Consider the following 17,198-nt stretch of genomic DNA (forward strand, 5'->3'; position numbering starts at 1 on the left):
TGTCAGTATAAGACTCAAAGTGACTAAAGTTAACATTAATCATATTAAATACATAATCACCTTTTAACACACATATATTAAAAAAAAAACATATATCATAAGAAATCAATTTACCTTAAGTTCCAGTGAAGTTGTTTTCGAACCTTTTAAACTGGTATTGTGCCTGAGCTCGTCACACAACGAGTGGAACTCTTCCTTATTCAGCCTGTAATGAGCTCTAAACTGCCACTCCGGAATTTTTTGGAGTAACCGTTCGCGATTCTTTAATCTTTGTAGAAGCATACGCTGCCGAGACATCTTTTTAGCTTCGGCATCTGCAGCTACATCAAGGCGGTCCACATGCGAGACATATCTATAATATGCCAAATCATAAATTGTTTACTTTATTCAACTAACAAATCATTTATAACATAATACCAAATTGATTTCTCACCTTAGAAGTTTTATTTAATATTTAATAATAGTTTAAGATATTTAACTAAAGTTGATTCGGTTGACTTCGCGGCAAAACGAGACACCTTTGTCGATCGTCTCAAAAACGAACGATCGTGTCGCTTTTAAAACGATTGGAAATGTCATTTCGTGTTACTGCCTAAGAATTTCAAAGGAATTGGTCGAAAAACGATAGACGATAGACGACGCTTCGTCTTTCGTCTTTCGTGCGTGTTACTGCCTACGGTTTTAACGCGTGACGTCAGACGTCAGTCTCTCAACCAATCACAATCGAACGACAGTCGCTTTCGTTTCGTTTTTGTTTTTTACTGCCTAACCCCGCTGTTAAGCGCTCTGTTAATACGCTTAAATAGTCTTTTTGTACGTGAAGAATTAAATCGTTAACTATCTATTGCCCGAATATTGAACTTGAATTGAACATATTGAATATTTAGAACAATTATTCTGATTTCGATTAATTCTTCAACTTTACAGGATAACCAAATAGGTATATTAAAAAACTTAACGTAATTTTTTATAAACAAATTACACAATACCTTAATTATAGAAGTAAATAAAGGATTTTGGGAGACAGGATTGAATTAAAAAATCTTTTCATTGAATTACCAATATTTGTGTGATTTTTATAAAAAGGAAATACTGTTCGTTAGCTAATACTCTATGTAGCCTCGGTAATGACTTAATGACGCCATGTTGTACGCGGGACAAGGGACATGGGGCAAGGGCTATTGACATCAGGAAATAGTTATTTTATTGGTTTTTCATTGAACTGTTCGATAGGGTTTTACCCAGCGGGAAATATTACGAAGTTAGTTATCACCACTTTAAATTCATCATTGAATCCATTATAGTGTTTAAAAAAATTCTTTGATAGAAAATAAGCAACGTATACTCCGTCCTGATACTTTTTCATGTTAATAAATTAGCGGTTGATCACGACCTCACCCAATGTTAACTGTTCGAAAACGGTTTATCAAAGTATACTAGTGTAACATAGTTTGCCTTGGTGCATTGCATATGTTGCAGACTTAAAATTGCGATAAGTTGAATTATAACTCAATTGACCGTACTAGGATAACAAAAATAAACAAACATTTCAAGCGCTAGTGAGTTAATTTTTAATGCTATTGAATAACATCCGATGAGCGGCGTAGAACATACTACACAGTCGAGAACTAACAACATGTAGATAACCAATGGCATACCGCTCTTTGTAACATGCGAACATGTGTGTTTAGTGAGAACACGTCTTCAGATCTTGTCTTGGTTATGAATCTGTCAGCGGGTGTTGGTATGGGAGCTAAATTGCAACGTTAGATTGCTCTCTTTATGTCTGAGTTGTCACGATTTAATACCTCTCTTGGACATTAGCAATTCAATCAATCCTTCTAATTATTCTAACTTATCTCAAATATTTTTAATCGCTTCATCATAAAAATTAATAATTGTCTTAAAAGATTGCGAGTGGATATTTTTGTATATATATAACAATATAGGTTAAGTATTTGTTATAGCTTCCTACAAACAGATGTTCCTTAATTGCTTAAAGCAAAGCGACTGTTATTATTTTCGCCAGATGTTTAAAGGACGGTGTTACAATTAAGTGAATAGTAATTAGTTTCGTCGTTTAGATGTTATTTATAAAAGTGTTTCAATTTCAATTAAAAAAATCCTTTTAGAAACAAAATAGAACATACATACTCTTATATGTATAAAGGTAGAGATTTTAATGTTTTATCACGTTTATGTTACCCCGTCTCTACATTATTCCTCATTCAAAGAAACTTTATTGTCAATGTTTGTTGATTTTTTAACGAATTTTTGCTATTCTACTAACAACAATATTTATCTAAAAGTATTAATAATTACTTCATCATAAAATGATTTTGCAATATAATAGGTGTGTATAATTTGTACGTTATGTAAAAGCGGAGATAGCTTAATGTCTTGGCTTGCTGTCGCGGTCTCGGATCCCGGGAGCATTGTGTTAGTTGTGACTAATGTAAATGTACCCGTAAACTAATGTACGTACCCTATAAATTACAAGACTATAGGAAGTATAGTAATAACAAGATTATCTGGTTTAAGTTCCGTTGTTAACAAAGTGTATTATATTCAACGATTTTCGGATGTTTTATATGTTTTTTGTTTAACTAACTTTTATCTGATTCATTTTTGACTCTTTTTTTCAGACATCGAATTAGTCACAAATAAAAAAACATATGTTTTTACGTAAAATAGTGGTATTTTATGGTTGTTTTAACAACTGTTATTTGTCCAGTTTTTGACTGCGAGTGTCTACGACATTTATTAATCAGCGTAGCACGTGCTTGTGAAATGGAATAGTTAGTGTAATAATAAAATATGTAGCGGACTATTGTAAATAAATATCGAACATATAATCCGTAAATAATTAGGCCATAAACATTTTTTCATATTAAAAAAGTCTTGTAATGTAGATCGAGGTGTGAAGTTTTATCTGTAACTAGCTTAGACTACTAGCTAGACTCCGTCCGCGCGGAATAAAAAACAAAAAACGGGGTAAAAATTATCCTATGTCCGTTTCCTGGTTCTAAGCTACCTGCCCACTAATTTTCAGTCAAATCTATTCAGCCGTTCTTGAGTTATAAATAGTGTAACTAACACGACTGTCTTTTGTATATACACGTAAAAGGTTTTGAAACAAAAATTATATAAGCAAATGTCTAAATATATTAAAGACATTTTTATTATTAATATTAACTACGTATAAGATTACGCAAAGCATAAATACGTAAAATTTGTTTATTCATAAGCGTAAAGTTACCATAATTTAAAATAGATCACTGAGATCTGGACTTATAAGACTTGTTTGTATTTGCGGTTTTCTTTTTTATACAGTGTCGTAATCGGTAATAGATGCCAGTTTTCTCTATTAATATTAGATTTAAGTACGTCAGAGTGCGTCCGAGGCGACTAGATCAAAGAGCCCGACGGCTTTGAAGTGCCGCGTATGACCCAACTTGTCGCGGCCGAATGCTGCTATATTTATTCACGTCGCTGTTTACTGTACTTTGCTAAACTGATATTCACACGTTTTATCATTTTTATAATATGGGATAAGACTGTTCTTTTTATCTTACAGTTTTTGTAATTTTTTAACGTACACTTCTAGAGAAAATTATTATTATTATTTTTTGATATGGGTTAAAATCATCAGTAATAGTGGGAAAAAGCATATTTTTTGTACATGCTTTTTTATTAATTTCATATTCCAATCGGTTTCCCACATCAATTACACTCCTTTAAACGTCGTTTCAATTAATGACCAACTGTGGGTGGCATATAATTAACGTTAAAATTGTGTATTGATTTTACCTTTATAGTTTTTGTTCATTATATAAGTGTAAAGGAAAACGACGCAGTTCATTATACATTTACTATCTCCTGTAAATAAACTAGTTTCCTAGTAACTAGGTTACTAGGAATAGTAAATAGATCATGAATCAAAACCTGGAAAAGCCTTTTGGTAATACGGATTTTTTTTCATTCCGCGCGGACGGAGTCGCGGTCGACAGCTAGTCATCTATAATGTTATGTAAAACGTATACCTACCTACTTTACACAAACAATTGTTTTTTATAAAACATTTTGTTACCTTTAAAATACTCTATTCATCATTAGCATGACAATCTTCAAATTTTCAACAAATTTAATAATTTATTAGAATAGGAAAATTACAAAAGATTGTCTATTGATAAACTCAAAAAAAATCCGCTTGCAGTATAATGATTATCCTTTATCCGGTGTCCAGATTTATTATAATTCATCATGTTGACGGCTGTGGATGTGCGACGTGACAATCTCGTCACGGTGGCGTCACGTCGCTCCGGGAACCTGGCGTGATCAGGATGCCGATAGCATGACATGTCGCATTCCGATCACGTCTCCACAACTTTAGCGGCGTTTACCCGACGTTCGCGATTCCCAGCCTCGCTCCAATAAATTGCACCAATATTGATGTTAGATTTATTACCCCGCACATGGTGTACGACTTATCTAATATATTTTTCTCTTTTGCGTAACTTACGTGGCTTATGTTTTATATTAAATAAAAATAGAATACTTTTTTATTAAGAAAGATTTTAAGTACTAAATAAGAAAAATATATGCGATTATTTTTTCAGATTAGTTATCTATCCCTTTTGAGACAATACGAAAGATCCGGTAATTAGACGGAGCTCATAGAAACTAATAATAGTGTAATACCTCACTAACACAAATGTTTCATTCCCCTTCAACTTGAAAGTTGCGAAAACAAACAAACTAATGCGCCGGGGACGTTCAAAGCGGGTGAAAATAGACTCATCTGAAATCCTTTCTTGTCTGTCCGTGCGCCCCGGTCCGGCCTACGTTCGCGACACCGTGAGACGATGTTCACTGAAGGATAGAGTAACCACACTGACTTCTATTAGAGTATATCACACTTCATTGAAACTTCATTTGATATCTTATAATAAGAGAGGGTAATATGCTTCTTTTTCTACGATATACATATATCCCTTTCTCTATTGTTTTTCAGAGAAATAGGTCAAATAAATGACTTGGGTAAACGTCTCTTGAAAGCCAATGTAGGTAAAATGTATGTAAAACATGGTGGGGCGGTGAAGTGTCAATTTCTATCTGTACCTGAGTATGACCGGATGTCTAGCCTCAATGATATCACATATTGGCAATTAAACAAAGTATGTCATAAAATTTGAGCTTCCTTACAGTTTTACAGGCACATCGTCGTTAATCTTAATTTTTTTTTTATTTATGATACCAAATCTTTTGCCTTTGCGCTTTTATTGAAGAAACTGTTTAGGTTCCCCCACTTGGCATTAATTATTTTTCTACAAACATTTTGAATACGGATAGCAACTCAAACAAAGCCGCTTATTGAATAATTAGATAAAAAAAAATCTTTCATATCATTCAAATATTAAAAGAATATTGCAAACCAACCAACGAAAAGAGTTACATATCTTAAGAGATCTCTGTTGATACATCTTTCAAGAATTAAAGGAAAGAATTATAACTCTATCTGTCGGATGGTTCGAGGTTATAGAAAGATTTAAGTGTCTTAATTCTAATTAGTGAATGTGGAAGTATTATCTTTCTGTCACAATGTTATGTAGAGCGTGCAGTAGAACAGAGTTGTCAGCGACACCTCACGAGCGACGCGACTGTGAGGTGTGAGGTGATATATTTTTGAACGGCCGCGTCCGTGCGAAATAGCTTCAAAGAAACTCGCTTAGATATAATGTAATGAACTTCGCCGGTTTATTTACGACGAATGAACATCAAACGGTAATTGAAGGCTATGTGATATTTTTCAACACATCATTTAAATCTTTAAGACAGATCTCAATTTTAATTTAGGTTCTGGAATTTTCATATTTAAGATGTAATAAATTATAGTACAAAATCTTCGTAAAGATGCAATTATTTTGTTTGTTTTCATTGCTATTTTCCTTTTAAGCTATATTTTTTCGTACATAGCAAAATTGGTTCGTTAACATTATTATAAACCTAAATAAATATGTATCTTATTTTCGAAACCTATTTGTAATCTTACTGTAATGCCGAGGTATTCCTCAATTCGATGTAATGCATAAACAAATAGGATTATGCAACACACTGACAGCATATATGATCATGCGTGCTAATGCATAATATTTCTAAGATATGCATGCATTGCGCATGACAATAATGCATAATATTACAACGATGTAGATGAAAATTTACAATCTATGTGGGAAGATCCGGATGTAAATAAAGTAAAACAAATTGTGATAGAGCGCTGTCGTGGCAGACTTTTAATCCAAGGCTTACTATGATCTTGTTAGTACACGATCTTAACAAATATTGTCCTTAAAGCGTATTACATTTTTCATTTTTCTTACCTAAACTCTTTAATGTAGTTATTAGTAATCTATATTTCTACATGTATGTTTTATTTGCCAACCAATGATAATTAATATACATTACCAAACGCTCGTAACGCCTCATTAAACATACATTAGTTGCAGCATCTTTATCGTTCAGAGTTTACGAAAACGAGTATTTAGGGGAGACCGGGGGGAATGCGTATCACTCCAGCTCGTTAATCACAACACCCGCCGTGTCGGTGACGTTTCCAACTCCTCCTAAACTTTATTACCCCGACAAGAGTTTAGTAAACACACCATCGTAAAAGTCTGCTCCATTTTAAACACTCACAGATAAGAAGTGCGGTGATTTATTAAATAAATTCGCTTATTTAGAGTCAACCGGTAACCTCGCGCTTGCGGTCATAATTCAACTTCATTTTACGTATTCGCTGAGTATTTTTTTAATGCGATTTGCTCGTAAATTATTGTTAATGTGCTTATTGGGCGGTCGTTGCCGTAAGTGTTTTCTATTTTGTGTATTTTTTAAAATGGATTGTGTGAAAAAGGATAAGCCTAAGAGGCTTAAGAAATTCAGATACGACAGCTGATAGAGATGTATGGAAGAGTAGAACGTACTTGTAAGATTCCTACAAATATTGTCAGAAAATTCATTAGAGCGTTGTAAACACGTGTACAAACCTGAAGAACAAAGCGTGACGTCTGACAATTGGCAAGGCAAACTCATGTTAATTGCGAAGTACGGCGAACTAGCTTATGTAAAATGAGGCGGAATGTTTAGCTAGAGTCGCAAAGAAACATCAAAGGCGTTGGAGGCGGCAATTTGATTCCGTCCTTTGATTACTGGGCCCCTACCGCACTCGCTATTTTCGACCCGCCACTATATTTGAGTGACACTGACACAGGGCTATCAAACTTCATAATTTATGACTAAACTTGGAAATTTAATGATTCTACGCTTCTGTTTTAACAACTTTTGTTATCATTATAAATACGTGAACTACCTATGAAAACTTTTTTATTATATAAACTAACAAGAAATATCTAGAAATCAAGTAGTCACGTAGTTCATCTCATTACAAGTAATAATTGACTTGTCTGTAGTAATAGCGGCCAGTATCTACATAACCAAATCCAATGGAACTCTATTAGCTAATGTAAAATTAAGTGGTTACAAGGAACCAGCCCTATTCCCCTATAGTAGCAATATACAGTTAATTGTCGGTCTTCTGTGACAATAATTAAAGCCACGTCTGAACTATTTAAATAAATGATTTTATTAGCTGTTAAACATTCTTTACTTATGATTAAATATTAAAAGTTGCTAGAACAACTCTTCAATCAGTTGCTGTAATACCATTAATAACCTAAAAGCTATATTATCTCGTGTCTTATTAGAAGAAATTGTTCTATAGTCGAAATGTTAACATGTAAACTTAACAAATGGGTTGTTGAAGGGTTAAGTGGATTCATTATGACGCAGCCCTGGCTTGTCAGTGTCGTTGCAAACTGTCGGTCTCCCGTACAAAGCCCGTACCAATAATTAAAAGCGGCTAGTTGCTAAACTATTTAGGGCACGCGAGTCCGCTCGCTTAGTTTTATTGTGTCAACCGCGCCCTTTGTGTTTTAATTAGCAACGAGACCAGAACTTTATTGGTCTTGTGTACGAACAATTCCACTAATGGTACTTCTTGTGTATGAATAGACTGCACCGCGTGCTTTGATCGTTTTTTTTTATTTGGTTTAGTTTTCTGTCTGGTAAAGAACGAAGAAAGAAAGAAGTATTTTATTTAGAATACCAACAAATTTTGTTTTCATAAGTTGATATACTATGCAACTATGGAACTACATAGAAATGTTTAGTATAATTACAGCAACGTGTGTTAAAAATCTAAAGTTGTTTTTTAAGGCCGGCAACGCATCTGCTCGCTCTAGTGTTGCGGATGTCCATAGGCGTCGATGATCACCTCAGTGTTCCCGCCGCCCCTTCTCTTATAAAAAAGTTGTCTTTTTAGATACATTTTAGATCTTAGATTTCTTTGTCTTCAACAGTTACAGCAATACCATGGTTTCTGTATTTGCCTCTTATCCATAATTTCGTTAGTATTGAGTTTACTAATATAGTATTAAAATGTACCACCCAGTAGCGGATAGCTATATATAGTAACTACGTTAAAAACATTCATGTGTCCAAAATGATTGCTATTATGCAATCAAAATGGACGCACGTAGCGAATAATAATAGACTCATTGTCATTTTTACTCTGTGGGTTAAAAACTCTGTCGTTGTCGAATTTGTTCCTTTTACCTGTCTCTATTATTTAATTTCCGTTCATTTTTATTACTGCCTGTTTTTATTAAAGCTATTATGGAAATATGATACCTTAATGTTAACCAAGAAAAGGGTCTAAGTTTAGAAATTGGTTCCTACTATTGGTTATGCAAGTTAATATTGTTTTTACTCGAATACACAATTCACGAATAAAAAAAATATTACAGATGAGCTTGTTTAACAATACAGAACTTGTTTTAAATACTATTAGAAACTTCTTACAAATAAAACATTTCATATTGAATTTTCTCGCAAAAAAAGGGAAAGTCGAATTTGAAAACTGTACACGATTTGCCAATTTCCTATTTCACTTGTATTTGCAGTACGCGAAACTTTTTACCTGATACGCAAGAAAATACCATTTTCCTCCATTTAAATGTTCACGTCTAGCGTATTGAAAATATTCAACGTACCTTGCAGACCATCTGGCTTCTAACTGTAAACTTTCAAATTGTAGCATAAGGAAAAAACGGATATTAAAGTTCGCTTTCTTAAGTTAATTTTTATAGTCAAATTATTAAATTTATTTCATTAAAAGTTTTTTAAGTAATTGTATTGTTCAACAAATCATGTTCTCAGATTTTAAAACTAGAACTATTAAACATCAGCATAATTAAATTTTAACAATTTTACGGTAGCATACTTGACCATAGACGAAATAAATAAATAAATAAATTTATCAAAAAATGAAACAATCATAGAATTAATGTAGACGTGTTTAGTTTATATAATAATATGAAAGCATTTCTAGGAAGAGTAAGTAAATCGTCCGCAGGATTCGGGACACGTTCCTCACAGGACGTGTCGACTGTCGACACGTCAATGCCAATGATGTCAACATCCCCTACGATTGTCTCCATGCTAATATGAGACCACCTCTTATAGCCCGCCGATACCAAACCTAACGCTCTTTATACTGTCTCTTGACAAATGGCCGCCGACTATTGAATAATAAGATACGTTTTCGAATGCCGGAGACATTAAAAATAAACTCACGTTTATTTTGGTTATGCCCATCCCATATTAAATTATTAAATGCCACATTTTATTTTTATGCTGGTAATTATTTTAGATGCAGCAACACTTCACTTCTTGTTTGTTGTTTATCAATCTAATACCCCGTTTAGGTACTATCAAATGTTAATTTTTAATCAAGGGATCAAATTGAAAATTCTAATTTAAATTTTGATTCGATTTCTCAACGATAATTGATCTGAATTTATTTTATACAATAATATATTGGATAATATATACAAAATAAAATAATGTAGATAAAATTAAAATGAAATCTGATAAAAAAAGAACTGTTAAAGAAAGGTATTCTTTACTTACGATCACAGAGGTTCTTTTTATATCTCTTGGCTTTTTCAATCAAACGCCAGAGGATCGGTGGCCGTTTAGCAACGATTTCATTTCGGTTTCCTGTACGCCCTGCTCACGTCAATAGCTTATACAAGTAAATATCTATTCGTGTGTAATGCTGCCTTCTACATATGGAGCGATACTTTGAAACATAATGTTGAAACGAACTATGTTATTTGCTTTCATTTGCTACTGAAAATTTGATCGAACACGTTTTCGTAGCTGTCTTTGTTTAAGCAATTTAATGAAAAGGTAGTTATATAATCATCTTTTACCTTATACCTAAAATGTATACAATTTCGATTGACAAATCAATTTATAGTTTTTTTTTATCGCGTTTTCTGAATTTTATCGAACTATAACGGTTACAACTAAGTATTAGAACGATACATTTTAACTTAATTTACAGTATTTTATTTTTTTAACTTTACCACCCACTCCACTCCACCCTTTACACTCTTTAACCCATGACTTTTTAATATATGAATGTGTAAGTCAGTATATTAATGTCGTCACTGGTAGTCGAGATGCATTCGAACCGATTGCTTTCTACATGTGAACAGCATACATTTTATTATCGTCTCGCAATCATCTGCCATTGCTCGGACATATGGTTGAAATTTATTCCCTTGTTAGATTCTCACGCGTTACTGTCTAGAATATTGATACAACGATGTAAAGTAGCGTTGTATGCATTGCGACTTCCTTGATCAGATAAATTCTGCACTTAGTTCTAAGTCACCTTGTGTATATAGACAAGGTGTAACAGTTAAAATCATTCGATCCTGAAACATATTTAAACCTTCTAGTTAAAATTTAACCATCGCGGCCTATAGACACATGATCTATTGTTTAGGACTGTATAAAATATTTTTTATACTCTGCATACTAAGTAATATAAATTATTTTCGGAACGATGTCAAAGATCGAATATTGATTAAGGCCGTAAGCCCGCTTATCTCCTTTTCATTGCAATGGCAACTTGCACTCTATGATGCATTAATTTTGCAAAAGGAATAGTATAAACACATAACGTTCTCAGATGGGCCGTGTTGCGGCCGAATTAAGACTTGTTTTAACGACATCTGATTTGTATACAATGATCATTGTTCCGACAGCTACAAAATTAAGGTTTGGTTACACTAGTCATAATAATTTCTTGCTACAATTATTGTAATTATACCTCCCAGAAGGTGAAAGAAAGCGACCGTGCTACGAAAAAATAAAAAATCCTTTCAGTATACGAGAGCGTGAGCACTTTGAGATATTAAAAAACTGGAATAATAAAAAGTCACAATAAATGTATATAGTTGTAATAAATCAATTCTGGCGTAGAGTCTATTATACTAAGTAAATGTATTCCATGAACACGTTTGGATGTTCATTTGTGTTTACATTTTACATTTACTACATTAATGTAGACTCACCCTATGGTTCGGAAACTTGTCGGAAGGTTAATCGATGAGGTGTTATGGTCGAATTTAACATTCACATGTGAATTTATTCTGTCAGCGCACGAGGTCTACAATAGAAGTTCATATATGTAATGGAGGTACAAATTAGAAGGACTCATTGTTTTACAATACATTTCTGTGTACAAAAAGTAAATCATGATTGATGATATAAAACAATAAGTCTACCTACGCGTTGATTTTGAATACATTTGCTTAAATTACACGAGTTTTATAAAATTATTCAAAGGATTGACTGGTGTTTATAATAGTGTTATGTAACTTGTGACAGAAAAATTATAAGTAAAACGTAACAAAAGTTAAGTTATTTGTTTTATAATGTTTTATTTCGCTTATTTAAATACAAAACATAAAAAGATATTCTTTAGCGGACAAAAGTGCATTATTTATTAGAATTTCGAAATTTATAATTAAATATTAATTACCAAGATGTTGATAAAAACAAACATTTTAATTTCCTAAAACATTAATTCATCTTGCTATCGGAAACCGGAGCAAATGCGCGATAACCTTTTTTACACTCGCCTTGATAATAAGTCGATATAATAAGCTACTGGCGACATAATGAAACGCATCATTACTGACTTTTAATAAACAATACTATCTCTTTATAAACTGACCTATATTTTTCTACATCACGAATTACTAATAATAAGAATATGTTGTTAAAACAAGAATAAGATGAAAGGCTAATCAGTGGGCCTAGCACGAATACTTGTGACAATCGCCATAGTATCTTCATCGAAAAACTTTGTATTAAAATTTGTGCAACGTCCTTATTAGGCGTAACGTACACCAAAAATCACATATTAATTTTGAAATAATTAACGATGGAGATAGGAAAGCGATTGTCACAAATATTCGTGGTAGGCCCACAGAACAAAGTAGTTCACATCACTTCAGGTGAACGTGGCTTGTTATTGCAAAAATAGTTATAAAATAATATTTGTTAGTTCATAATTTAAATCTTATAAACATAATTCTCTGTACAATATTAGCATAAGAGCTTTGAAAGGTACGATTTTCTCAATGTGTACTTTAAGAATTTTTGCACAAAACTACGATTACAAATGCAGGCCGAATGACTAATAACTTGTGGTGACGTTCTGAAAATAACAAAAATATTTAGGTATTTGTAATCAGTCCATGCGACGAGTTCCGAGTTAATTATAGTATCTCTCACATAATGAAACACAAATTTAGCCGCGCACAGTAATTAGAAACCCGAGAAGGGAGTCTACATGTTTTTGTGTCAATTAATTTCATTGGACGATTCTAATGTTGTCCAAAGAACACATGTGTCTTATGATTTAAGATCGTTTAATTTTGTGAACTTCAGTAATTCAAAGAAAAAAGTTGAATGAAGATAATTAAAATACTAAATAAACGAGCATTTAATGCTTTTCTTTTTTAAGGATGGAATGGTTATTAGACTCCTGGTTACAGCCAGTATTTTTAAAGGTTTTACATGTCCTGGTTGAATTGACCATCGATAAAGCAACAGTCATGGCTGTGGTGCTCTACGGACTTACTGATTGTAGACGTGCGCTTTATAAGAAGGGATAATAAATTATAGCGTAACATAAACAATGTAATGATGTTTGGATTTTCTGTCATCGTTTATACGCTTAATTTAAAATGTTTAAAATTTAAATGAATTATAAGGAAGTGTCATGATTTATACTCTGTTGCTACTCGTAACGCATCAAAGGAGGCTTGTTCTTTGATGGTTATAAGCACAGATAATAAATCGTTGGATCAAATAAATTAAGAGGTATTATGAAATCGTTCTATTTGATATCAGGAATTAATTTTGTTTTCTTTGTCGTTGTTTTAGATGTCACTGGGCTCAAGTATTCGTGATGAGAGAATACAAAACATTTATAAGTTTTGTACGCCTGATTTAGTAAGTAAAGAAAATTTTATATTACCCGACTAAATCAAAAAGTTCGCGTGAAGTGCTCATAACATGAAATGATTTTAGACAAATATACGGAATCGAGGAGGGACTCCGTAAGGCGATACCTCACATTCATTTTATTGAGTTCGCTTCCACAGTGAAATGGTTTTTTTCAATCGTCAATAAACCGCCTATCGGTATTGTATTGTAATTGGGGATGTCTTTACATCGGTTTTGGGTTACGTATGGGCCGCATTATCGAGTTACCACCGCTTAATAGCCTAGCACAAAATACGAAACCGGGGATAAAGGTACTATCAGTTGATTATTATGTTTTTTACAGATCGAGTTTTGGATATGCATGAATCAAACTATTCAAGGTAAGAAAAATATTCCCTATTTCTTTACATTCTGATTAAAGAGCAGGTACTTTTTCATCACAATTAAGTAAATCCTTTAAATTGACTAAACTTTAGTTATTTCATTGCTCTATATACTTGAATTAAGTTGTAGAAGTAACTTCATTTTGTTCAAAGATTTTAATTCTTTCTGGTGTGGCAGAAGTGGTTTCAGGATCCGGGTGGTGGGGCAAGACATGCTGCGCGCTGGCGCACGGCGGACAATGTCGACACGCGTGTGCGACCGCCGGCGACGCGCGCGCCCTCACCAGCGTGTGCCGGCGTTCAGACGAAATCGCTTTCTTTGACTGCGTGCAGCGCCAGCAGGAGGCGCAGTGGTGCTGCTGTGAGTTCTTTTGTTTACATTAATTTCTACAAAAATCTTCAGCTTTGAATTGAAGGAAGGAAGGCAGGAAGGAAGGCAATTGAAGGAAGGCTGCCATAATACGCTGAGAACAGTAACTTGTAGATGTCTGATGCCGATGCATTGCAGGATGAATTAATAGGAATATGACATAGTATATATCTCTCTCGTGGGTAATGTGTTGAAATGTTGTGTTGTGTTGCAGCGCAGACGGTGTCGCTGAGCTGCCACGAGGCATGCGAACGTGTGGTGTGGCGCGTGGGGCTGGGCCGCTTCGACTCTTCGCTTACAGAGCACGCCGCCGACCTTTGCGAGGGCTCGCCCGCACTGCTACGCTGCCTGTACGACCTTACCGCCTCGACTGTACACACGGATACGTCTAAATGTAAGCTTTGTTTTCATATTCAACAGAAGTCTAATATAATACATTTTTGAAAAAAATGAATTAGAATGAATTTAGATAACATTATAGAGCACCAGTGTCCGGGGATTATTGTATCTCCTCAGACGACACGCAGAAATATAATTACCTCTACTTCATGGACTTATTTTATATCGATGTAGTAGTTTCTTTTGATATTTGGGTGATATAGCTATTGTTACCTCGATTAATGTCCATTTGTACTTAAAAACGTTAATTCTACGCAGATCTACCGTGTTGCCAAGAGTCAGCGAGCCCGGAGTGCCGCAAGAACTGCGAGGAGGTGCTGCGCCGCACGGGCGAGTCGCAGGAGATCGCAGACGCGCTGGCTCTTAACTGCGGAGCGCCAGCTATACACGACGAACTGTGGCAATGCTTCCTACGCAAGGACGCGCCACTCAACACCAAGAACTTCGTGCCCTATGACGCCGCTAAGCTGCATTGCTGTGAAAAGGTACTTACAATTTTTATTTTTTTTAGTTCTTAGAATTGGATATGCTACTGTCACCTGGTACATTGAGAGATTTTTAGGTTTTGATTTCTTTTCTTACGGTTTTCGTTGATATATAAATTTTTTTCATCAAACAAATATAATTAGATATCATCGGGAATTTCCAATTTAAAAAAACATGTAGTTAAAAAATGTTATCATTTTGTATTAGGCAGTGACAATAAATTGCAAGAAGCTATGTTTTGAAACCTACAACATCGGCTGGCCGACAAACGGGCAGAAGTTCTACAGTGACTGTCTCGTGGACCCGCAGGAGATGAAGCTCATTGAATGTATCGAAGAAGGTAATTTATGTTTTGTCTAAAGTCCGACATTTAAAAAATAGTAATGGAAGGTTTGATAGACTGCAGATCAGGTGTTTATTTAATTTTTCAACTGAATAGTGTATAATTTTCCCACCTAATAAATGAGTGTACATTTCGTGGTACAGTGGAGGCGCCGTGCTCGCTGGGGTGCGCAGGGCTGACTTATTGCAGTCAGCTAAACAACCGGCCCACCACGCTGTTCCGCGCTTGCTCCGCGCAGGCAGACCTCAACGCGCACGTCGCCGTCGCCGAAAGAAAGGACAAAGGGTACGCTCCAATTCTGGGAACATCTATCAGTAGATTTCATTTTGTGCCTAGAAATTATTTCTTTTTTATTCTTTTCAGATCTGTACTTATATCGGGACTCAATTTGCCACTGAAGAATTCCTCTCAGTGTCCGACGGATCTTTGGAAAAGTGTGGCTTGCACACTGCACGTGAAACCTTGCAGCAATCAAGTAAGTAACAGTTCTTCTTATGTTCTACATTAACATTTCTTTAAAGCAATTGAAAACGCTATCCGTTTGCAGGGTCACAGCAGTCTATTGTGCGTAGAAGACTGCATCCGCGTGGTGTCGTCCTGTGTGGAGTGGTCGCGTGTGCAGGTGACGGCGGCCGCACTTTGCGCGCGCCTCGCCCGACCCCACGCCCCCTGCGTCTCTCTGCACGACTTCATGAATCCCAGTCAGTATACTTATGTCTATTGCCTTTTAAATTACATACCTATGTTAGGTTATCCGGTAACCGGTAATTAGTTGTCATTGAAGTGGATAATATAAGCATTGAACATGGTCTGTGCTTTCTTTTAATTTGTGTGTGAACACAGGTACGGAGCCGGCGCTCCTGTCGCCGCAGGAGGTGGTGACGTCACCGTGCGCGGGCTCGCCCTGCAACGCCAGCCAGATGTGCGTCGTGAACAGGAACTGTGCTTACGGCGCCGATTGCAAGCGCTACGCCTGCCTGGAGGGATGTCCACTCGGTTAGTGAGTACGTATGAAGATGTGGTGGAACGAGAGCTGTAATTGGGGAACTAGACGTAGTTTTATGGGAGCGAGGATTGACCCTTACGGATGTTGATATTAGCTACATAAAAAAGTATGACTCTAAATATTTTTTTAATAATATTTTCACTTGTTGCTATGAAATTTAGATATTTTTCTATTCTATTCGGGGCACCTGGTGTTAATAAAGTGTCAATGTCCAGGCGATGGCAGTTCAGTTATGGTGCCGACGGGGTCTTGGGTGCGCGTGCCGGTGTCGTGCTACGGCAACGACCTCTGCTACAAGGTGTGCCGCTGCGAGGGTCGCGTCCTGGCACACTGTCAGCAGCTGCCGCCCATATACCCCGATTCCACCAACTGTAGGCTGCATGATAAGGTCGTCAAAGACGGTAAGGACCTTTATTGCTCACAATTATCTATAAAGATACGAAAATACTTACCTAATTAAAGTTATGAATGGTTTGTTTGTAAAGGAAATTGCCGTTTTCAGGTGAGAAATACTACATGGAGTGCAATCCGTGCAAGTGTGTGTTGGGCGAGCGAGTGTGTGCGCGGCGAGCTTGCGGCCGCGCGGCGCTGCTGACGGGGCTGCCCTGCAATTGTCCGCCGCACCACTTGCCCGTCACCGCCAACTCGCGCCACCACGCTAACGCCTGTCTCGCCAAGTATGAACCCGACTAGCTCTACTCTATATCATATCTACTGCATCCTATAACCAATCGTCACCTTGTATTCATCGTCGTGTTTGTAGTGTTGCCTTTTATAGAA

General features: G+C 35.5%; 1 protein-coding gene across 2 annotated transcripts in view; it reads left to right on the plus strand.

Annotated features, from left to right (window-relative positions):
- LOC106721037 (reversion-inducing cysteine-rich protein with Kazal motifs) overlaps positions 1-17,198 on the plus strand; it is a 34,009-nt gene that overhangs the window by 14,507 nt on the left and 2,304 nt on the right. For both annotated transcript variants that reach the window (XM_014515892.2, XM_014515893.2), the window contains exons 4-15: positions 13,369-13,437; positions 13,775-13,811; positions 13,993-14,175; positions 14,399-14,578; positions 14,842-15,068; positions 15,277-15,409; positions 15,556-15,697; positions 15,776-15,887; positions 15,960-16,113; positions 16,256-16,408; positions 16,634-16,819; positions 16,921-17,095. In XM_014515892.2, the coding sequence (XP_014371378.2) occupies positions 13,369-13,437; positions 13,775-13,811; positions 13,993-14,175; positions 14,399-14,578; positions 14,842-15,068; positions 15,277-15,409; positions 15,556-15,697; positions 15,776-15,887; positions 15,960-16,113; positions 16,256-16,408; positions 16,634-16,819; positions 16,921-17,095 (1,751 nt within the window). The remainder of the gene's footprint in view (positions 1-13,368; positions 13,438-13,774; positions 13,812-13,992; positions 14,176-14,398; positions 14,579-14,841; positions 15,069-15,276; positions 15,410-15,555; positions 15,698-15,775; positions 15,888-15,959; positions 16,114-16,255; positions 16,409-16,633; positions 16,820-16,920; positions 17,096-17,198) is intronic.

Source organism: Papilio machaon, chromosome 15 (assembly GCF_912999745.1).
Source record: "Papilio machaon chromosome 15, ilPapMach1.1, whole genome shotgun sequence".
Classification (NCBI taxonomy): domain Eukaryota; kingdom Metazoa; phylum Arthropoda; class Insecta; order Lepidoptera; family Papilionidae; genus Papilio; species Papilio machaon.